The sequence below is a fragment of the Peromyscus californicus genome, unplaced genomic scaffold, assembly GCF_007827085.1.
Source record: "Peromyscus californicus insignis strain IS unplaced genomic scaffold, ASM782708v3 Scaffold_2__1_contigs__length_46816999, whole genome shotgun sequence".
Classification (NCBI taxonomy): Eukaryota; Metazoa; Chordata; class Mammalia; order Rodentia; family Cricetidae; genus Peromyscus; species Peromyscus californicus.
Window position 1 is genome coordinate 40439615 of NW_026294540.1, and position 23079 is coordinate 40462693.

The 23079-nt window shown below is 49.6% G+C and overlaps 1 protein-coding gene across 1 annotated transcript in view; it reads right to left on the reverse strand.

Moving 5' to 3' along the window:
• The window catches only part of Flt1 (fms related receptor tyrosine kinase 1), a 168350-nt gene that overhangs the window by 38225 nt on the left and 107046 nt on the right, over window positions 1-23079 (reverse strand). The window contains 3 exon segments of the mRNA XM_052754536.1: window positions 4590-4722; window positions 8728-8834; window positions 18086-18217. Of these exon segments, the coding sequence (XP_052610496.1) occupies window positions 4590-4722; window positions 8728-8834; window positions 18086-18217 (372 nt within the window).

A 23079-nucleotide genomic window follows, 5' to 3' on the forward strand; every position in this document is an offset into this window, starting at 1 on the left:
TTCCTGGATCTCGCGCTGTAGACCAGGCTGGCCTCGAACTCACAGAGATCCGCCTGCCTCTGCCTCCCGAGTGCTGGGATTAAAGGCGTGCGCCACCACCGCCCGGCCATCTTTTCTACTTAGGGTCCTCGTCTGCACAATAAGGAAGCTAAATAGAGCCATAAGAAACCGACTGTCCCAGTTTTGTATGCTGAAAGAAGAGTGAGCCAAGAAAGTCAACTTTTTCCCGGCTCTTCTGGTGATGTGTCCTCAGGGGCGGGGCGGGGCAGAAGGAATAGGAATAACAGGACACCATTGGTCAAAAGAAAATCCCACCTGTTTGAAGGTTAATTTAACCCTCTTTTCCATCCCAGTCTCCTTCCTCAGACTGCCCTGGTAATGAGCCTTCAGTTAATTAGCTTTCCTTCCCCCAAAGGATGGAGATATGAATATATATACATACATACATACATACATATATATACATACATACATACATACATATATATATATATATATATATATATATATATATATATATATATATATATATATATATATTCTTGTAAGCTTCATGACAAGGCTTTGAAGTCTAAATCTTGCAACAGCTCCAAGGCTGTTGCCCTGCATGAGGCATCCAATTAGGACCTGGGCAGTTTCAGTGACAAGCGTCATCACAAGAGCTGTCTCCTGGGACACACTCTGCTCAGTGGGGGCGAGCCAGGAGATGACACGGTTTTCGAAAGCCAAACATGTGCTGTTGGCAGCTGCTAAACCTGATTCCCCCTAGAACACGCAACAGGGGCAGAGACACAGTCACTCACCCCGTCTTCAGGGAAAATGATCGGAACCAGAACAGACTCTTCAGTTAAAACAAGAGTAACCAGTGGTTCCCCAAAGTGCCGAGGGTCAAGGTTAGGTGGGGAAGGGAAGAGTTCCTCAGGTGCCTCATGGCTTAAAAATAAATAAATAATAAAGAAAGAAAGAAAGGCCAGGTGGTGGTGAAGCATGCCTTTAATCTCAACAACTGGGAGGTAGAGGCAGCTAGATCTAGATCTTTGTGAGTTCAAGGGCAGCCTGGTCTGTCTACACAGCAAGTTCCAGGACAGCAAGGGCTACACAGAAAAACCCTGTCTCCAAAAAACCAAAAAAGAAATAAAAAGGGGTTTTTTGGATGAAAGTTATTCTTAGCTTTCTCCAGAGTAAAAGAACAACGCTGCTTCTCGGCTGTATTCCATCATCTGATGTGAAGTGTCCCTAGCCCAAGAAACATCCTGATAATCTCTCCACACACTCCAAAGACTCCTGCCTTTCTCTAGTGCCCACATTCCCTTCTGGGCCGTCACAAGGCATTCTGTGTTACAAGTGTTTAGGGGCTCTTCTTCCATCAGTGGGCACAAGCTGGTGATCACTGGGCAGGCCACAGACCCATAAAATGACCTGAAGCTGTTGCAGGGCTCTTTAATCATCGTGTGCACTGGAGTCTGGCTTCAGACCCCTGGCTCCAGCTGCAGCCAGACTACTTCACACTGAACTTGACCTTGCCTGATAGTTTCTTTCCCTGGAATTCTTAGTGTTGTCTGGAATGCCACACACTCACTCGTTCAGAAATATGCTGGGTCCCTGTCACACAATGCAGTAGTATGGAAGGACCCTGAAGAGTCCTAGCCACTCTAGGAAGGATGCAGGGGGTCATGAACTTGGCCCCCATTATATTTTCAATATGAAACGTCCTCCATAGATTTAAGTATTGAGTGTTAATCCAGAGCAGTGGTGTGGTTCGGGGTGGGGGTTTAAGAGGTAGGCTAGGCTAGAGGGTGCAGGTCACTAGTAGAGGTTTCTTAGGGGTGCGTTATCCATGTCTGCCTATGTCTCTGCTTCTTGTCTTCTGTGAAGTGAGGAGCAGCCATGCCCATAGGCTTTTGCCACCATGATGATGGTCTGAGTACAAGGCCAGGCCACCATGGGCGGGACCTCCTGAAACCCTTCCTCAGTTTCTGTCAGCTACTCTGGTCTCTGTGGCAAAAGTTAACTAATCAATGGCACCCCTCTTTGGCAGTCAAGAGAGCTGGTCTTCTTGGCTGTTGTAATGGCCCAGCTCCAGACTCCCTGTGTGCTTTTCCATGCTAGACAACTTCCCCTGTATATCACTTGATAATAGAAATAGCCTCCATGTCAGACAGTATCCCGTGCATTTGTAGGAGGTGCATTCTCTCCCAGGATTAGTAAGGAATCGTGAAAGAGCCAAGGAGTTTTCTTTTCTTACCAGTTTCAGCAATTCTACTGACTAACCAAGCTCTACCTGAACAGCCAAGTAGTGAAACTTCTGACTTGCCTCCTACATGGCTGGGCATTGTAGCCAACAGAGAAAATAGACGCCATTAAAATCACTCCTTGGTCTGTGTATTTCTTACATATTTTTTTTTTACCCCAATGTAACACTGCCTATCAAATCATTTTTTTTTCTTCTTCTCCACCAATTTAGATGCAACCGTGGTTACTTTCAGTTGCCAGCCATGATTTCAAATCACTTTGTCATTTCTTTGGCTAACAAGAACCAAGCAAGAAGTCTGAGGCCTCCTGGCTCCCACGTTAATCAGCGGAACACTCTTCCCCTGTCCTGTGGCCACACTGTGCGCTGAAAAGCTTGACACTCGTTCTCACCAATCAGAGACACTTAGATGGACAGCAGCCGAATCACAGCTGAGGCCCTCCACACAGCGAGGCACTCACCAAGAAAAACCTTCAACAAGGAAAATCTCATGAAATGCGATTGTGTGAAAGCCCTTGAGCCCAAGGGAATTCTGGAGTCAAGGGAACAGCCTAGGGGATGTGCTGTGGACTAAAGTGAGTGGGAATGAAGTGGGTTGGGAAAGGGGGTCAGGAGTTGGCAGGCAGCTCTCATGTATCCTGTCGTAGAAGAAGCATGTTTAATGCCAGCTAATGAGTTTGGAAAGCAGCATGGCCCGAGAACAGCTCCTGATTGTGGGGAAAATGATGCTGTGCTCCCTGCCAAGGTCACAGAGGGGCTCAGTGAGCTGCTTTAAAACTCAGCCTCGCAGAAAGAATCCATCCAGTGTGCTACCTGCATTTAACTGCTCCATAGACCCCCCCCCCCCACCCCCAACTCCACCCCCAACCAGTCGTTTCTGGCTCCCTCCAGCTTTTAGGTAACTTCCAAACTTTTTCCCCAAGCCAAACAGGACCTACACAGATACTCTCCTTTCCCTGGAAGCAGTATCCTTTCAAGACCTAACAGAAAAGCAAGAACAACCGTTTCACACTCTGTCACCACCACCCCGTAGAGCTCACCCGCCCGGGAAGACGGGGGGTGGGGGGGGTGGGGGGTGTTGGGGGGGGTGGGGGGGGTGGGGGGGGTGGGTCACAATGCCAGCACAGCCAGCTCCCTGCTCTGAGAGTGACAAGCTCAGAGAACATTGGGCTCACAATCTGTTTTCCTAGTTCCAGCCACTAATGACTCTGGCATACACAGGAGCGAGTGGAAAACTTTCAGAAGCCACGCTCCAAACGTTTTGGGCAGGGGTAAGTGAGGCTCTGATTGTTTTGCAGCGCCAAAGCGGGAGATGAATACGCATTGTGACGTCTGAGCCGGAGGAACCGGGGGTAAGTAAGCACAGGGGCCTGCTGTTTACAACATCTGCCCTACCTGGAAAATACATCCCTGCTTTTCAAAAGTGAAACCTCAGTGATCCCTGAGGGTTGGACCACAACACACCAGGAAAGCCACAGGACATCTTACAACATGTGAATGTGCACAGAGAACGTGAGTCAACTGAGCCTCACCCTCTTCTGAACTGTGTTGTAGGCAACATGTTTAGTCCCCAGTAGTTTCAGCTAGTTAAGAGTGCCTGGGCTTGCCAGGTGGTGGTGGCACACGCCTTTAGTCCCAGCACTCGGGAGACAGAGCCAGGCGGATCTCTGTGAGTTCGAGGCCAGCCTGGTCTACAGAGCGAGATCCAGGACAGGCTCCAAAAGCTACACAGAGAAACTCTGTCTGAAAAAAACAAAAAACCAAACAAACAAAAAAAGAGTGCCTGGTGTAAGCCGTAGGCGCTCTTCCCCTCCTGCATTTACCTATGAGCTGGAGACTAAGCTTGGCAGGAAGAGATTCAAACATCTTGGCATCTCTAGGGCTTATGCTGGCACCTGCTGCTCAGACCCGGTGCTTAGTAAGTACTGAATGACACAGGGTGCCAGTGCTTAGTAACTACCGAATGACAGAGTGCCAGTGCTTAGTAAATACCGAATTACACAGGGTGCCAGTGCTTAGTAACTACCAAATGACACAGGGGTGCCAGTGCTTAGTAACTACTGAATGACACAGGGTGCCAGTGCTTAGTAACTACTGAATGACACAGGGTACCAGTGCTTAGTAAGTACCGAATGAACACAAGGGCACTTCGTGCTGCCTTGTCCTGTTGTCTCAGCGACAGCTCACGGTCACTCTGGTCCATGACCCCAGCTGGAAGGTGGGCAGCTGGAGGGTAGACGGTGAAGTTCAGCTTTCTGTTGCTCTTCTCCAGACAAGTGTTTTGCACGGAATAGGTTGTTCTGATAGGCTTGTGAATCTGCCAGACAAAATACCTTACCTAGTTTAAGTCTCTCCCGGGCAAACTCCCATTTGCTGGCATCATAGGGCAGCCGTTCACACTGCTCATCCAGGGGGACTTCATCTGGGTCCATTATGATTGACAGGTAGTCTGTTTTTACTTCAGAAGATGACTGAGGAATAGAGAGACCCCCCCAAAGTCACTCAGAAGAAAACAAACAACTTTAAAACCCCGGTTTTTCACTTTACAATACTTTGCATCATCCGGCCAAGTACAGAGGGTCTTCCTATACACACACTGTGGTGGTCTGGATGTGCATGGCCTCCATAAGCTCATATATTTGAATATTTGGTTCCCAGTTGGTGGACTGTTTAGGAAGGATTAGGTGTGGCTTTGTGGGAGGAGGTGTGTCACTGGGGGTGGCTTTGAGGTTTCGAAAGCCCAGGCCAAGCCCAGGTCCTCTGCAATAGCAGCCAGTGCTCTTTACTGCTGAGCCATCTCTCCAGCCCTGCAAAGTCCTTTCTATTCTCAGAAATAGAGGCTGGCAATTTCAAAGGCTGAGGAGTAAATGCAGACACATCTTGAGTTCCTTAGGGCATTGCTCAGATGTCACATTCATAAGCCAAGTGTGTGCTGTGAACTTGACTTCTTGGAAATACAAGTCAGACCCAGAGAGTAGCCATAGTAGCAGATCCCAGATGAGTAGATGGACAGCTACAGCCTATCAGCAGGTTCATTTCCTGTTAATGGACACATTTCCAGGGCTCATGGCTGAGTTTCTGTGGGCAGACTTGGGTGGGACAGGAAGGATGAGTTTCTCATACAACCCTTGCCTCAAAGGCACATAAACTTTGTTGAAATGAGATTGGCCGCCTCTTTTGCAGTTTTTTTTTTTTCCCCTAGCCAAGATGAAGCATGAAGCGGGGAAGACTGCCTTTCCATACACACCCCTTCACACCCCACTTCATTCATCCTCAGCCCTTACTCACCCTGCCCCAGGCAGCCGCAGCTCACCCCATCCATCACTTGCTTGCAATCATTCTCCTTACAAAAGTTATCATTAGAATGTGGGACAAATACCTCAGGGCAGAAAGTCTGCTCAGCCTCCCATAAAGGGTAAAATGTCAAAAGATAAGGAGCTATTACAGGTGCTGGGCGCTCAGGGAAGAAGCTGCTGGTATAATTTGGATGACTAACTCTTTCACATTGACTATCTCCAAGGCAACCACTCTAAGGCATGTGACAGCTGGAACCTAGCAGGGGACACCTTGGGTTTCTGCAGTATGGGGAGGTGTCAAGGATGTGGAGTGGGACAAGAGAACAGGCGAAGGAAGAGCTTGTCCCCTGTGGCTCCTGCGAACACTGCACAGACCTGTGAGGGAAGTATGTTGGCAGCGGACGAGGTGACAAATATTTGCTCTTTTAATTGACACTAGCACCTAGCAGCCACTCGGCACTTGGCAGGGAGGACAGCTGCCTGGATCTGAGTCTGGATCTGAGCCTGGATCTGAGCCACGCTTCGACTTGTGCACAGCCAAACGACCTCCCGGGCAAGCTGCTTAACTCGCCTAAACCTAGTTTTGCTTCTCGGGGAAATGGTGGTTGTAATTGTACTTGCCTGAGAGGGTTGCTATGGATGTCAAGCGATTGACCAACCTGTTAGAACAGGACCTGGCTTCTGGCAAGCATCAGTACACGTTGGCCATTGTTCTACCACTGGCTCTACTGGGTGGGGACGAGGAGATGAGATCCATTCTTTATCAATGAGGAATTAGCACAGTGGTTAGAGGAACCATGCGGACATGCATCTGATTTAGACTCCTTGTTCACCTTTGCCTCCTCCAGTCAAATTGTAGATGATCTCTTGCTCCCTCCCTTGTGGAGTCTTGGGAGTGTAGGAGCCCTCTTAAACCTATCTGTTCTAAATCTTTCCATCCTTGTCCAGTAAGGTCTTGCTGGGTAAGATGACTGTTGCTCAGCGAGGGGAGGAGAAGGGGGCAGGGTAGAGTGTTTGTTTCCGGTCATTCCTTCCGGTTACACTCTTCAGAGTCTACCTTAGCACTGGTCTCCCCTTAGCTTTCTTTTCTCCTTCCGTGTCCGTCCCTTGGGCTACTCTGGTTTTGTGCCTCCACTGCAGATTCAGCAAGTATGCTTTTTTGCAAGTATTCCCCCAGGAGATGTATTCTCTCCTTGAAAACTGTTGTTTGGGGTTGGGTATTTAGCTCAGTGGTAGAGCGCTCGCCTAGCAAGCGCCAGGCCCTGGGTTCGGTCCAGGGGAGGAGAAAAAAAGAAAGATAAAACTATTGTTTGCTTCTAAAGCAGGGGCCTCATCAGGTCTCAAAACCAAAGATTCCATGCGCCAAAAGCCTGATGTCCTTGTGGACATGGAAGGCTGCCGCCAGCCACCTCTCCCAATTCCAACTACCAAGCATGCGTGCCTTAAGATTTTGAGTATCAGTCAGAGGTCCAACAGCCCGTGCTCGAAACTAGACTCCTGTCGTGACATTTGGACCCATGTCTTTACCTCAGGGAACCTCAGTTTCCCTCATTCAAATGGGAATAATAATACATCTCCCTCTTTGACATTTTGATAGGATGAACGGAGACCCTGTACAAGGTGTTTCTCACAAGACCTGGGACAACCATGAAGGAGAATCTCTAGAAAAATGCAGAAACGATTGGGTGGTGGTGGCGCACGCCTTTAATCCCAGCACTGGGGAGGCAGAGGCAGCAGGACCTCTGTGAGTTCAAGGCCAGCCTGGGCTATGTAGTGAGTTCACAGTGCTACACAGTGAAACCCTGTCTCAAAAACAAAACAAAACAAAACAAAAACAAAAACAAAAACAAAAAACAAAAAAGAAAAAAAGAAAAGAAAAAGCCGAAACCCAGCCTTCCTGAAGTCCTGTTGATACTCCCTCCTAAAGATCTCTCAACTCTTAACCCTCCAGCGGGTTGCAAGCTTCTTCCTTACACCACTTACTCCATTTCCTATGTGCTTGGGGGTCGACTCTCGCTGGATCTGGTCTTCAAGACCAGAAAAAATACGCCCCACCCCCTCCCCTAACTGGAGTAGCAGCTTCTTCTTACCACACCTCACTTAATACTCCTCCTCCTCCTCCTCTTCCTCCTCCTCCTCCTCCTCCTCGGCCCTAGCCAAAGCCTTCGGCTGGCAGACCACCCGCTTCTTTGCATTGCCTCCTCCAAGGCCCTGCCCAGCTGGACTTAGCAGCCCTATGCTGGCCTTGCCTCAGCAGTCCCAGCTCCTCACAGCTGCTCTGTGGGCTGTGTGCGTAGAAGCCCCTGCTCCCTCTACCACTGTTTCCTCCTCAGTCTACACCCCTCTTACACATTTTGGTTAGCCATTCCCTTCCCTCCCTTCCCTTCCCCTCCCCTCCCCTTTCTTCCCCTCCCTTCCCTTTTCTGAAACAGGGTCTCATTAAGTTGTCCAGGCTGGTCTCAAACTTGCAATCCTCCTGCTTCTGCCTCCTGGGTGCTGGGATTGCAGGTGTGTACCACCATGTCCAGGTTCGCTCTGCTATCCTTACACCTAATGCAGAGTCACAGTGTGACATTTGGCTGTGTGCTGGAGTCCAATCAGTCTCCTTCCAGACTGCACACAGTAGCAGCTGCTCTCCAAGGTCCCCAGAGGGCCCGGGACCCGGGCTCACGCCCTGCACCACACAGGCTCATGGGAAATAGAGCAGAGCCAGGTCAGACGTGGGTCTTCATTTCACTCACCCTTTGATTTCTTCCCTTTCTCTAGGGGGAGGGGCGTTGAGACAGGGTCTCTCTGTGTCTCCCTGGCTGTCCTGGAACTCACTTCGTGGGCCAGGCTGGCCTCGAACTCCCTGAGTAAATATGACCTGCTGAGTCTGTTTAGTGTTGCTTGTCTGTATGTGACTTCAGGACTGACCACTTGGTAATGGATAAGCAGCTAGGGTGTCATCCCTGGGAGAGGCTAATTCTCCCCTCAGCACTCCTTAGCGGCCCAGAGTTCTTCGTTTAGGGAAGAGACCCCCGTGACAGTAGCTCTCGTTATGATAGGTCAACAACATGGCTGCCTAAGTGAGACCGAACAAGGATGACGTGGATGGACATGCTCACATGGGGCGGGGGTGGGGGTGGGGTGGGGTGGGGGGGTTGCATGCCTTAGTCATCTTTTCTTCTGCATTCTTACCCGTTTCAGTTTCCGGATGAAGAGCGTTAAAAGGAGCCAGAAGAGAGTCGCAGCCACGCAGGTGCACGTGAGAGTGATCAGCTCCAGGTTTGACTTGTCTGAGGATCCTAGAGAGAGGAAAATCACAGAGATGCTAATACAAAGAAACCAAGGAAACCCTCAGATGCGGTTCCTCCGCTCGCTCTAGCTGGGCATCTGCCAGAGCACACAAGTCTTATCTTCTAAGGCACGCCATGAACTCACACCTAGAGGACTTTCTGGAAATTCTGCTGTTTGTAAATGGTGTTCTCAGAAACGCTTAATTAAACATCAGAGGAGAAAGTAAAGATGGAGGGAAATTAAGGGGGGGGGCAGGGGGGATCATTAAATTGCTAAATATGGAATATGTTAAACCTCCCTGATTGGTTTTAGAGGAAATTCTAAAGGAAAAAAAAAAAGACATAAAAGGGCCCCTTTGGGACTCACGAAATTCTTCAAAGCTGACATTGAAAATAAAAATAAAACTCAAGGACAGTCACGACTGCCCGCCTGCTTCTCCTGGGGCAGCCACTCTGAACGACCCCCAGTCCTGTCCCCCGTGTCTGGGGCTCTGACCTCAGCAGCGGCTGAAAGGGAAGAGGAGACCGTGGGCCTTCCCGGTCACATCCATTCCAGGGTTAAGAGTGCAAAAGCTGGGGCTGGAGAGATGGTTCTGTGGATAAGAGCACTGGCTGCTCTTCCAGAGGACCCGGGTTCAATTCCCAGCACCCACATGGTGGCTCACAACTGTCTGTAGCTCTCGTTCCAGGGGATCTGACACCTTCACACCAATGTACAAAAAAATAAAGTTAAATAAATTATTTTTTAAAAAAGAGAGTGCAAAAGCTGAGCAGTGTCCTCCCAGGGAGAGACCGGAGCGGTCAAGTGATGCCTCCCGAAGCGAGCAGCTTACACTCAGTAAGGGAAGAGCCCACTGGGCCGAGCAGGGTTCCCTCCTAAAGATTCCAGTGGGCAAGTCCCTGGGAGTTCTGAAGAGGCACTCTCTCCTTTGATTTGACAGAGGAAGTTAGGCCAAGGCTGGGTGAGACTCGTTCTTCCTAGGCATGGCGGGAGGGTCTGCTGGTCAGTCACTGGTCACTTACAAGTATGGTGTGTTCACACCCACCGCATGGATACACGGCAGCGGTATCACAGCTTCAGACATCAGTACCTCACTGTGGGGTTCTCTGTCTGAGTTCAACTCAGTTCTGCTACAGCAACGGTAGGTGCTGGAGAGTCGGAACATTCAAGAATCCCAGTGAGCCAAAGCAGCTGTCTCACAGCAAACACGAGGACATTGGCCTGACTTTGTTTTTTGTCCTTTGAAACAGGGTCTCTCACACATGTATGCCAAGCGGGCCTCAAACTCACGTGCATCACCAAGGATGACTATGACCTTCCTGCCCCCCACCTCTCAAAGTGGAGATTATAGGCATGTGCCGCTATAACCGTTAGAATTCCTAGCCACTCCCCCAGCTACATGACTGCACATGCTCTGTCCAGTAGCCAGGCAAGATGCTTAGTCATCCCAGGGCCTTACATCCTACGTAATAGGTTCGCCTTGCGCCATCGCGTAATCCATGCACATGCGCATAGCTGCATAAACCCATATGCTCATGTGACGGTGTAGATGGGGTATGATAGGAAGCACAGGCTGGGACCGGAGCACCACGGGCTCTGAGCATTTGTGTGATGCATGCCCCGAGGGCAAGGCTGCAGGCAAAGGTGTCCTGCAAGGGTTACAGCAAGTGTGCACTCCGGAAACCTGTGAGCGACAGAGCTGGCTGAGAGGCTTCTGCTCTGGGGACTCTTCTAAAGACCAAGACTCCGGCCAATCAATCCCCTGAGCTGCATTTTCCCCGCTCTTGAATGAGGAAGTTGAGGGTGCTGAGAGATGAAGCCTCTTGCCTGTGAGTGGTGGGGCTGTGGTTTTAACCCAGCTGATCCGAGTCCAGTGCTCAACCGCCGTGTCTAAGGGTATCGTCCCTTCCTCCTCCCCTCATGTCTTCTGAGCCTTTACGGGAGCCTGTTAATCGCTTCGGAGAGGGAACGTTCTCTGTCCTACCTGCTCTGCTTTCTGCTTGTGAAGGTGTGACGTCTCTCTCACTCCGTTATCACTGCCTAGGGGACCTCTTCAGTTCTCATCTACCCAGCCTTGCGTGTCTCCAGTCCCCCCCACTCCTTTCCAGGCCATAGAGTCAATCCTGTCATTCGTCTGCCTCAGTCAGTGGGTGCCAACGAGTGCCCTCTATGACTGTCAGGATAAAGTTCAAATGGTGAGCTGGCAGTGTAGGGCAGTGGAGGCATGTGCTTTGCATGAGAAGGCCCTGGCTTCTGGGCCTAACGCTGCCATTCTTTTTTCTAAACAGACTGGTTTACTTTTATTTTATGTCATGGGTATTTTGCCTGCATGTATGCATATGTGCCAGCGTCTGTGGAGGCCAGAAGAGGGCATTTGGATCCTCTGGAAATGGAGTTATAGATGGTTGTGAGCCACCTTGAGCATGTGGATGCTGGGAACCGAACCAGGTCCTCTGCAAGAGCAGCCAATGCTCTTAACTGCTGAGCCGTCTTTCTAGCCTCGCTCCCAATTTTAAAAATTAATTTAAAAATTTAAATGCTCAGGTCTTATATCTTCTTTTGTCCTTCAGTCTCACTATACATCCTCAGAGTGGAAAAATGGTAAGCCAAAGTTCCTGTGAGTATGGATTTATTCAACTGCACACACACACACACACACACACACACACACACACACACACACATACACACACACACACACACACACACACACACACACACACACACACACTTGCTTATGCTGCAAATAAGTTCTGTGGTAAGACTGGAACCTTCTGAAGGCAGCCTGCAGTGGCCTCCGACAGCCACAGTTACTGAAGTCACTGTCTTCACGGGGGGCTTTGCACACACTCCTCAAATGGAATGTGAAGTGAGTGGCCCTCTCTGTCTGGGGGAACGTTCCCACCACATTCCGTGTGATAGGAAGCTGGCCCCCAAGTCTAATTCCATAATCCTTACTCAAGCAAAGTTCCTGTCAATGGGACGAGTTGTGTGTAAACATGTATTTAAGGACCAACTCACTAGAATACCTCCCCCCCCCCCCCCCCCCCCCCCCCGGAGCTGAGGACCGAACCCAGGGCCTTGCACTTGCTAGGTAAGTGTTCTACCACTGAGCTAAATCCCCAACCCCTAGAATACCTTTAAGAAGGATGTCCATTAGGCTCTAACAATAGTTCTCACTGCTGGCTAGTATTCATCTTAGCCCTTTACCACACACACCGTGGCGTCTGTGGCCTCATCTGATAGTTCTGTCTCTCTCCTAAAGAGCTGCCAGGGCAGGCTTTGGCTGGCAGGCTGATGAACCTCTTGGGTGCTTTCCCTACACACTAGCCTGGCTGAACCCATCTTCAACTGGCTGGTGATAGGCGATTAGTTCAGTACACAAAACAGCCTAGTTGCTCAGGGCCAGAGGCAATGTGGATGAGACTTGCTATGCGTTAGGAGTGAGTGCTGGTCTCAGGAACATCGGTCCCATCAAATGTGTGTACAAGGATGCAGTCCACGACTGTTTTTCCTCGGGATGTTGATGAGAAGGTGACCAAGAGCATTGGATAACGGAGCCCCTTGCTATCCATTCCCACTCTCTTGCACAGACAAATGTTGTTGCCTTCCCGGGCTTCCTGTCATCCCTCTGGGTACCACTTAGCAGCTAGTCTGGATTCTGAGGGGTGGTATATCTTGCCAAGAGTCTTCATGGCATGGTGTCTTGATCCTTTCTAGTGGTGATGGCAGCCCTTTTGCACAGTCTGGGCTGCACACACTGGCAGCCACCTTTGCAGGACAATTACCAGGGCAGGCTTCAGCTGGGTAGGCCAACCTCAGAGAAGGTTCAGATGTTTTCGCAGTAGCTAGGCACCCACACACTGGCCTGGCATGTGGTTCTGTGTGGAGCGCCTCAGGCAGCAGAGCCAGCAGCTCAGCTCAAAGAATATAGTAACAGGTGAGTTCCAAGAAGGAAATCACCAGAGAGATTTGGCCCCAGAGCCTACCCTGCCCCCGGGTGCTGTGGGATGTCTTTCTGTAGACTGTGAATATGTGTTGCTATGATTGGCCTATGGCGAGTCAGGTTATAGTCAGGCAGGAAATCCAAGAGAGAGAGAGACAGGAAGAAGAAAGGCAGAGGCAGAGAGATGCCAGCCTGCTGCCCAAGGAGCAACATGCCAGCAGACTGGTAAAGCCATGGAACACGTGGCAAAACATAGATTAATAGAAATAGATTAATTTAAGATGTAAGAGCTAGCTAGCAAGAGGCCTTCCATAGGTCATATAGTTTGTAAATAATATTAAGCCTCTGAGTGATTATTTTATAAGTGGCTGCAGGATGGCAGGTGGGAGAGATTTGTCCAGACTGCGTGGCTGGGCAGGACCAGAGAAAACTTTCAACTACACTGGGGGTGGGGGTGGGGGGGTGGGGGGGGGGGGAGTGTGCCATCAGGAATTGGGAAGATGCCTTGTGTGAGCCTGTGGGCAGCTGTGTGGCAGACCGAAGCCTCAGTTTCTTTTAAAAAATGAAGATAATGGGTGAATGTGCAAACTGCTGTTAAGTATGGTTTGAAACTTCCTCCCTCTCTCTCCCCTTCTCTCAACCCCTTTAAACCTTTAAACACGGTTTTATGGGCTGGAGGGATGGCTCAGCAGTTAAGAGCACTTGTTGCTCTTGCAGAGGACCCGGGTTCAATTCCCAGCACCACAGCTCACAACCATCTGTGACTCCAGTTCCAGGGGATCCGACACCCTCTTCTGGCCTCCTCGGGTACCATGCACACACACAGTACACAGATGTATACACAGGTAAAGCATGAGCACACACACATACTTAGTAAAATAAAAATAAATAAATAAAATTTTATTTTCCCTCATCACTTTTTGGACCTCAAGTGCAAGACAGTTGGGTTTGGTTTGGTTTTGCTTTGCTTCTTTTCTGTCAGGCACACCCCACGCATCATACATAGCTTGCCTTTTCTGCCTGAAACAAACCAGATTGTAGCACAATTGCCTGGCATCTTTTAGAGTAAATGCCTTCTCATAAGGCTCTACCTGACCCCACAGTGTGGGTTAGATGAACTAGCTGTCTACTGTTATTTTGAAGTCTACTGTTAATTTGAAGTCACAAATAATGTAGCAGAAATATGTTCCTTTTGTGTTTTTACCTCAGGCCCAGAGAAAGTCAGTAAAGACCCATATGTATGAGGAAAGACTAGGCCACATTCTAACAAGTTCAACACAAGTGCCATCATCTGCCTCGAGTTTAACGTGGCTTCCCTGTCACTTCCTGGAATAGTACAACTGGCCTGTAGATCTTTGTAACGGTTTTTGATGCTTTTTAAGAACCTGTAGAGACCAATTTGGATCTTTTCTTCAGGACTGTGATATGTAGATCTGCTATACTTGAATTAAATTTGAAGTACCTTTTTGAGAGCAATTAAAAAACAAACAACTAAAATTGCAATTTGTAACATTTTTCTCGGTAATTCGTTTTTATCACAACAAGCTAGTCCTCAAGGCAAACAGGAATGCTGTGGTTTGGGACACCATCTGGGTGACTCACATATGTGAGGCTGAAAGCTCTGCTGGAGTAGAGGACCACATGAACCAACACTAATAATAGCTAACACTTCCGATTTTGTCATGACACTGTCTCTTCATCCTGTAACAGCCCTGGAAAAGCCAGTCAACCGCAATTCACACTCCCACTTTATACGACAGGAACGGAAATACTAGGAACAGAGGAGATCCCCCCGACAAGTGACTCAGCTCCTGAAACAGAGACACCCTGCTGCTGAGACGGCTCCCACTCACCATGTGACATGAGGCACAGCAGCAGAGAGGGACTCAGGCATTCCCGATTCTTAGCTCCCTCTCTTAAGCCTAGCCTGCTGGCCCTGGGATGTTATTTGACCTCTCTGTGGGTCTTACTAGATTCTTATTTTCAACAACCAGACTTTCACACAGGATTGCTGCAAAATTTAAGCAAAGAGTGGGGCGAGGGGATGGAAAGATGGTTTGGTGGTTAAGAACACTGGCTGCTCTTCTAGAGGACCTGGGTTCGATTCCCAGCACCTACTTGTTGACTCACAACCCTCTGCACCTCCAATTCCAGGGTCTCTGATGCCCTCTTCTGGCCTCTGCAAGCATTGCAGGCATATGATGCACGTTTGTACATATAGATGAACCACCCATAAACATAATAATAAAAAAATTAAGTAGACTAGTTTATGTATGCTTGCTTAACACAGTGTATCATGTGCTTGATAAAACAAGGTATAATTGACAGGTCCAAGTCTTCCCAGGGCCTAACACCAGTTAATGAAGCTACCATCTCTGTCTGGGATAACCTGTGTAGATTCTTGTTCCCTGGTCTCCATGGGAAGAAACGAGATGGCTATGTTTGAAGTCTAGTTATTTTGCTTCAAGAACTATCTACAAAGATCTTAATTCACCTTAACTGAACTTTGGTACCATTTTTTAAATTCTCTGCTAAGGTGAGGTTTATCCTATAGTTTGGAGTTGAAAGTTTAAAAAAAAAAAAAAGAGGTGTGTGTATTTAGGGCCCTTAAGTTGCCATGTGCAATTAGTAACAGGTAATTCATCTATTCTGAGCATGCGTTGTTACTTGGGACACCCCTGAAAATTGCCAGCATCTATGAGAAGAGAAACATGAAGGGCCAAGTTAGTTTAGCATTCAGGAGGACAGGTGTGTGTGGGGGGGCAGGCTGCACATCAAAAGACCTGGTGGGGAGGGGGGGGGATGCTGACTACAGTGTAGAACACAGAGATGCGTGCTAGGTTTGTTTTGAGCTGTTTTTATTCTTAAACCTCGGGATCTAATTAGGGACTGTGGAGCAGGCTTCTCACTGCGCGGGTCCTTTCTCGAGCAGATGTGAGCGTGCAGCTGCCGTGACTCCTGTTTGCATCTGGGATGCCGTGGCCAGCATCTAGCTGGGCCCTCTTTGCGCCTTCTCTCAAGCTATCCAGTCATCTTCAGCAGATGCTTCTAATGGCAGTCATTCTCTGAGCTGCTCTGTCCTGTGTCATTACGAACACCGCTAACGTACAGTGATGCCCAAGTCTGTTGTAAGGCAAGTTCTTGCGCAGAGCGTAGTCATCAGCCTCAAGGAGAAGCGTCAGAGCTCAGTTAAGTCTTTGGATACAAGTGGGCCAAATACGTGCATTTCAGAAATGATCTGGATTGCTGACACTTTTACTGTGGTCTTGACAATGGACACCTTTCCCGGGGGTGGGGGTGGGGGGGCTCCGCATGTGCTCAAGGTCCAGTCCAAACCAAACAAAACCTGGGATTATTTAAAGAAGCCACTTTGACTCCACAGTCCATTTATCCTTTTCAGATACAAAAATAACACATTGTTTTATCTCTGAGTATAAGACTCCTTTTTTAAAGGAAATAAAATGAGCAGACCGTTTCCTTCCTGACGGATTCCTGAACCTCTTTAAAATCTGTTAAACATAGCCACAGACACAACCCATGTGCCCAGATTTCCTAAACTCAAATGGACAAGATAGGAGTATACCAGGAAACCACGTCTGAAGCTCAGAGATGCTTCAGTGCCCCTCAGTGACATGAGTCATGCGTTCAAGGGCGAGAATCCAATTTCAATTATCAAGTGAGCTGCAGATAACCGTGGTCAACTGCTCTGAACAGCATCATGTGGTCACATTAATTCAGGGAGCCCAGAGTACTTCAAGAAACTGGACCTAACTCATATGTGTGGGCTTCTCTGAGATGCATGTACTGTCAACTTGCAAACTGCTCTCTATTTCAAATTCTATCCTTATACGGAGCTGACACCGGCATCCCCAAAACCTCACCATCGGTGGGGCTTTGGAGAGCAGTCACTGGTGAATGCTGGGGTCACAGATGCTGTAAAGCCAAGGCCAAGTGACCTGGCTCCTGGGAAGTCCAGGCTATCCTGGCAAAAGAAGGAAGATTTACAACTGGCGTGGACACTCCTACTTCACATCAGGGTCTCCCGCAGCCCCCGCTGACAGTATTGCCCACTAGAGAACATGGGAACAGGTACTCAGCAAGGCGAAGCAGGCGTGTGGTGGGCTGAGGTGAGTCTCAGAAGAAAGGGAACTTTCTTCATCAGGGCTGTCCCTGCCTGAGTAACCGAGAGTCAAGTTACTGCTTCCTGCCTCTGGGGGCTTCCGAACTCAAGCGAGGCTGAGGGGCACCTCCTGTTTTCTGCTTTTCCCTGGCCCGCTGGAGCGGCTGCAGTGGTGACACCTGAGGTCCACGCCAAAGACAGAGCAGCAGACATTGGAGAAAGGGGCTGTTCAAGTGAGATGCTTGCTTCGTTTCTCTTGGTGTGTGGCAGAGTTGGAAGGACCATTGTAAAACAAGGAGGATTTGGGAGACGTACGACCACTCATTCCTCGGGCTGTTTGGGGAACACAGCCCTCTTTTTGGAAGTAAGGATTTGTGGTAGGATAGTTTCAGCCTTTCTTCCTTCTTGGCTTGTCCCCAGAAGCACCCACCCGCTCTCATACACACCGCTGAGCACTGTGGAACGGCCACAGAACCAATCCCATCTTCTCACGTCGAATCTCAGGATGCCACCGATGGGTGAGCTCTAAGAGGCGCGCATGCGCAATGCTCCGAGGCTGTAAACGCTAGGGTTGGGAAGGTGCTTAGCGTGGGAAAACTGAAGCCTGGGTTGAGACTGTCTTCCAAACGGAAGCCACATGGCTGTAGTCAGAGTTGGGCCCAGCTACTTTATGCTTTGCTCTGCGACACACTGTCTGGGGCCCAGGAAGCGCCTAGGGTCGTCTCTGAGGTGTGAGCCATTCTGTATGCCTTGCATTCTGTATGCCTTGCGTCTGAGAATTTTTTGTGTCTCCTCATGTTAAAAACCAGCTGAGGAAAAAGTAACTCATGTCTAATTTCTAGGACTCAGAAAAGAGGGTGGGGATGAACAATTTCAATAGGTGCCCCCCGCCCCCCATTTCCTTTCTTCCCGGCCTTATTTCTCACAGATGTGGACCCCTTGGGGCATTGTGAGTCACATTGGCCGCTGTGTCAGGAGCACACCAGGCTCCCTTCTTCCCGGAAGTACTTCCCTTGCTGAGAATGCTGGCCTGGGGCTCCCGAGGACAGCCAACCGCTGCCTGCAGACAGAGGGTCAGCAGTGTCCAGAACAGAGAAAGCGGCAGGAAAGGACCCACTGGGCGGCCGGAGGAGACCAGGAGGTGGGAGGTTAAGCCAACAGGGAAACAGGTGTCGGATCTGCCAGCTGTTTACCTTGCACGGTGAGGTAGGCTGCGCTTTCCACGGCTCCCTTCTGGTTGGCCGCCCTGCACCTATAGACACCTTCATCCTCTTCTGTGACTCTTTCAATAAACAGTGTGCTGTTTCCCGGTCCTAAAATAATTCCTGGGGAGCGAGAGATGTTTAGATTAGCAGGTCTGGAGGACAAACACAAACAGCCCGCATGAAGCCTGGTGCCTTCCTATCCTAGGCTCCCAGAAGATGTTCTGAGCTCCCCTTAACCCCAGAGCGGCTCCTTCTCCCACTCCTGGCTGGGCTAACCAGCATCTGCCCCACGCCTCCGTGAGCCAAGCTCTGCAGCACCCACGCCACAGCTTGATGCTTCCAAACACTCAGAAGGTGCCGTCCTGTCCCCTCACACAGAGAAAATGGAGACCCAGTATTAGGCTATATGACCAAGAATGAGCAGCTTAACTCACAGCACATTTGTGGACTAAGGTCCTTTGTCATGTGGTACAGCATGGAGGTAAAGAGCTTGGGCTAGCTGTGTTTGAATCCCCACCTTAGCACTATCGGCAAATTACTTACTCGGTCTATGTTTTATTTTCCCCAGCCTTGATATAAAATGAAAGCAGTTCCCACTCAATTCATGCGTATCGTGGTGGTGAGTGCTCAGTAGATGTAAGTACTTAATATTCAGTACTACGCAGACTGGGGTGATGGAATTTCTCCCATGCATTTCCAGACCCCCTGGAAGGCTTTGAGACACAGACATCTACACCAAGTACTGTCACCAAGTATTTACTTGGTATTAATCTCCTGTCTGTTCACGTCTGGGGAATAGACAACCCACAAGAGTGCAAGCATCTCAGGAAGGCTGCATGGGGAGGAGGGAGGTGGCCCTTGAGCTGCAGTCTGAAGGACTGTGAAGTGTGAAAGGAGGGTGGGAGACAAGAGGTAGATGTGAACATGTACTGAGTGCTTGTCCTGACCACACATGAATACTATAAATGAAATGACAGATAGATAGATAGATAGATAGATAGATAGATAGATAGATAGATGATAGATAGATAGAACAGGTAAACACCAGCCCTCATACCCCTACACATTGTTTTTTAGTCTTTTCTCTGTCTCCCTTCCCAATTAAACCCAGAGATTTCCACAAACACTCGACCACTGAGCATTCCCCTGCCCCTTTTCAAAAATAGACTTTTTCAAAAGTAATTTGTTCATTCATATGAAAGCCTCTTTTATGTACCAGCGGCTTTTAGATACTGGTGAGACCATAACAGGCCAACAAGTCACATCCTTGCTGTAGAGGCTTCACATTCAAGTTTACAATAAAGCCTATGGAGCAGGCGGACTGACTGAGAGGGTCAGGGGGAAGGAGGGGCAGAGGAGGCTGCTGCAGACAGGGCCATCTAAGGCGTTCAGGGATAGCTCTTCTGGGAGGTGACCTCTGAGCAGAGACCTGCTGGAAAGAAGCAGCCCTATAAGGGGTGGAAAGAGTGTTCTAAGCAGCGTGAGTAGCAGATGGGCAGCCCCTGGGCCAGGAATGAACCTGTGTAAGACACGAGGGGCTGAGAGATGGCTCGGTGCTTAAGAGCACCTGCTGTTCTTGCAGAGGACCCAGGTTCGGTTCCCAGCACCCACAGGGTGGCTCCCAACCATCCACAACACAGGGGAGCCAATGCCTTCTTCTGACCTCTGTGGGTGCCAGGCATGCACATGATGCATGTGCATACATGCAGGCAACCACCCATGAACATAAAATAAGTAAGTCTAAAAAAGAGGAGGAGGAGGAGGAGGAGGAGGAGGAGGAGGAGGAGGAGGAGGAGGGGGAGGAGGAGGAGGAGGAGGGGGGGAGGGGGAGGAGGGGGAGGGAAGGAAGAAGACCTGTGGCTAGTGTGCGTAAGCAGGCAGAAGAGAGAAATGGTCAGGGCCCAGATCCTGCCTCACCTGCCCCCAGGCATCATAAGCATTTAGGGTTTGTTGTGTTCTCCACTGCTCAAAAACCGCGGCAGAGGGCTGGAGAGATGGCCCAGCAGTTAAGAGCACTTGTTGCCCTTCCGGAGGGCCTGGGTTCAATTCTCAATACCCATATCAGGCAGTTCACAACTGCCTGTAACTCCGGTTCCAGGAGATCCCATGGCCTCTTCTGGATACACACGCCTTTAATCCCAGCACTCGGGAGGCAGAGACAGGTGGATCTCTGTGAATTCGAGGCCAGCCTGGGCTACCAAGTGAGTTCCAGGAAAGGCACAAAGCTACACAGAGAAACCTCTGTCTGGAAAAACCAAAACAACAACAACAAAAAAAACCAAAAACCACATACATACATATAAAATAATAAATAACTAAATCTACTGGAGAGCTGAGAGGTAGAGACAGGAAGATTAGGAGTTGAAGGTTAGCCTCAGCTACACGGTGAGCTTGAGGCCATCCTGCGCTACATGGCCTTGTTTCAGAAACACAAGCAAGCAACTCAGCAAAACCACCCTAAGCCCAAACAACCCACTGTAGGATGAGCTGGGGATGTAGCTCCGTGCTAGGCTAGGGTGCTTCCCTTAAACGAGCGAGGTTCTAGATCCCCTCCGTGGCATCACAAGAAAAAAAACGAAACAGAAGACATTAGTCACTGGATGGCATGGGCAGCAGGCAGACATGGAAAGTGGGTGGCTGGTTTGGGGAGTCTTCTCCGGAAAGGCTTGAACTAGAGTGCCAATGCCACAGGTGGGAGAGACTTTGGGGTTTTTGTCTGGAGAACAAGGCAGCTTGCTTAGGCACTGGGGTGTGGTGTGTGAGAATGGGCAATGAAGAGCTAGCTGGCTTCTAAGTCAGTGGTGTGGACAACTGGGGTGCGGAGTATCTGGGAATGGAAAAGATATAGGAGAGTGGAACAGGGGATGGCCGTCAAGAATTCTGGTGTTTTCCATGCATTTAAGTTCAAGACGGCTACTGGCATCCGAAGGGAGGATTTACCTGGAGCACGGGGAGGGGGTCGGGACTTGAAACTGTGTGTGCTCACTGAGAAGGCTGCAGTCCGGGGGGGGGGGGGGGGGGGGGGGGGGGGGGGGGGGGGGGGGGGGGGGGGGGGGGGGGGGGCAACAAATACCACAGCCTCAGTCGGTCCAGAGGGAGGAGTGAAGTCTACAGCCTGAGCCCTGGGGACCTTAGAACAGGAGAGGGAAGAGGCCAAGTGGGGGTGGGGTGGGGGAGCTCAGGAGGTGACAAGAACCAACAAAAAGACATTTTCTCACCGACAGTGCCGAGCTGTGCTGAGAGCCTCCGCGGAAGGAAGCTAACCGCCGCCTGCTTTAATGAAGTGGAGAAGAAAGCCCCACCAAGGTCATAGAAAGAGACCGTGGGGTGACCGAGTGGAGACAGTGAGGAGTTTCCTTTCTAGCAAGTGTCTACAGAGCAGCGTGGCTAGAGAAGACGCTAAGATTTTATTTATTTTTATGCTATGTGAGTGAGTGTGTTGCCCCTGCACATGTCCGTGCACCACGTCTGTGCAGTGCCTTGAGAGGCCAGAAGTAGGGTGTTCAGTTTCCTGCAGCTGCAGTTGAAGATGGTTATGAGCTGCTGCTAGGTGGGAGCTGGGTACCCAACTTGGGTTCTCTGCAAGAGCAACCAGTGCTCCTAACCAATAAGGCACCTCTACAGTACAAGAAAGGAACTTTACAAACAGATTTATTTTTCTGTTTTGAAGTGTGTGTGTGTGTGTGTGTGTGTGTGTGTGTGTGTGTGTGTGTGTGTGGTGGGGTATGTATGTGCACATGAGTGCAGATGTCCAAGGAGACCCGAGGCACCAGATCCTTTGCAGCTAGTCACAGGTGTTTCTGAGCTGACTGGTGTGGATCCTGGGAATCAAACTCTGGTCCTCTGGAAGAGCACGAACTGCTCTTAACTGCTGAGCCCAGAAATTCTTTCTTAAGATGCAAAAGTTTATAGCATTTTTATGTGCTGATAGAAATAATCTGGGACAGAGTGAGGGGGGAGGGAGGCATGGTGCCAGGATTAGAATTTTCCAAGTAAGAGGACAGAGTTCAATGGCTCAGGTGGCCTGGGAAGGAGCAGGGCCTTATTTTTGTTTGTTCCCTATTTTCTTCCTTCCTTCCTTTTTTCTGGAGACAGGCTCTTGCTATGTAGCCAAGGCTGGCCTTGAACTCACGATCCTTCTACCTCCACCTCCTGACTGCTGGAATTACAACCCCTCCCACGTCTCCCTACTTCATTCCACTCCATCTCAACTCCGTATCTTTTTTGTTTATTGTTACACACACACACACACACACACACACACACACACACACACACATACACACACACACACACACACACATATATATATAACTTCATGAATATGTAAGTGAATGAATATGTAAATTCAACCCACTGAATCCGTCCACATAAATATATGTTTTTAGGGCTGACCAGTTGTGCCGGGAAACCAATTAGGTTGCTCATTCCTAGGGAAATTAGACTAATTCTGTCTTTAGCTCTTCATCTAGGGCTGGGGCCCCGTGAGATTTTCCCCATCCATGTTCGCATGCCAGCTGGCAAAGTCACTGTCATTTTCTTGATTAAGGATGGACATGGCGCCGGGTTGTACAAGAAAGCAGGCTGAACAAGCCAGTGAGCAGAACTCCCCCATGGGCTCTGCTTCAGTTCCTGCCTCCAGTTCCTGCCTCGGCTTCTCTCAGCGATAGACTGTGACCTGTCAGCTAGATAAACCCTCTCCTCCCTAGGTTGACTTTGGTCAGTGTTTTACCACAGCAACAGAAAAGCTAAGGAGGCCAACTGGTTAGCTGGTTAGCATTGTGCTGGAAGGAATGCTCAACTAGTTTATCCTTCTCCACCAGCTTGTCATGTAAAACAAAACACAAAACGTAAACCCAAAGCCACCCCATGGCAGCCGTGGTGGGCGACGTAACTGCTCCTTCATCTGCACTCTCGGAACATTCCTCCGTGGGTGGGTGAGTCACCTCTGTTTCCCAAACTCCTGTTCTGAGTGACTGGCT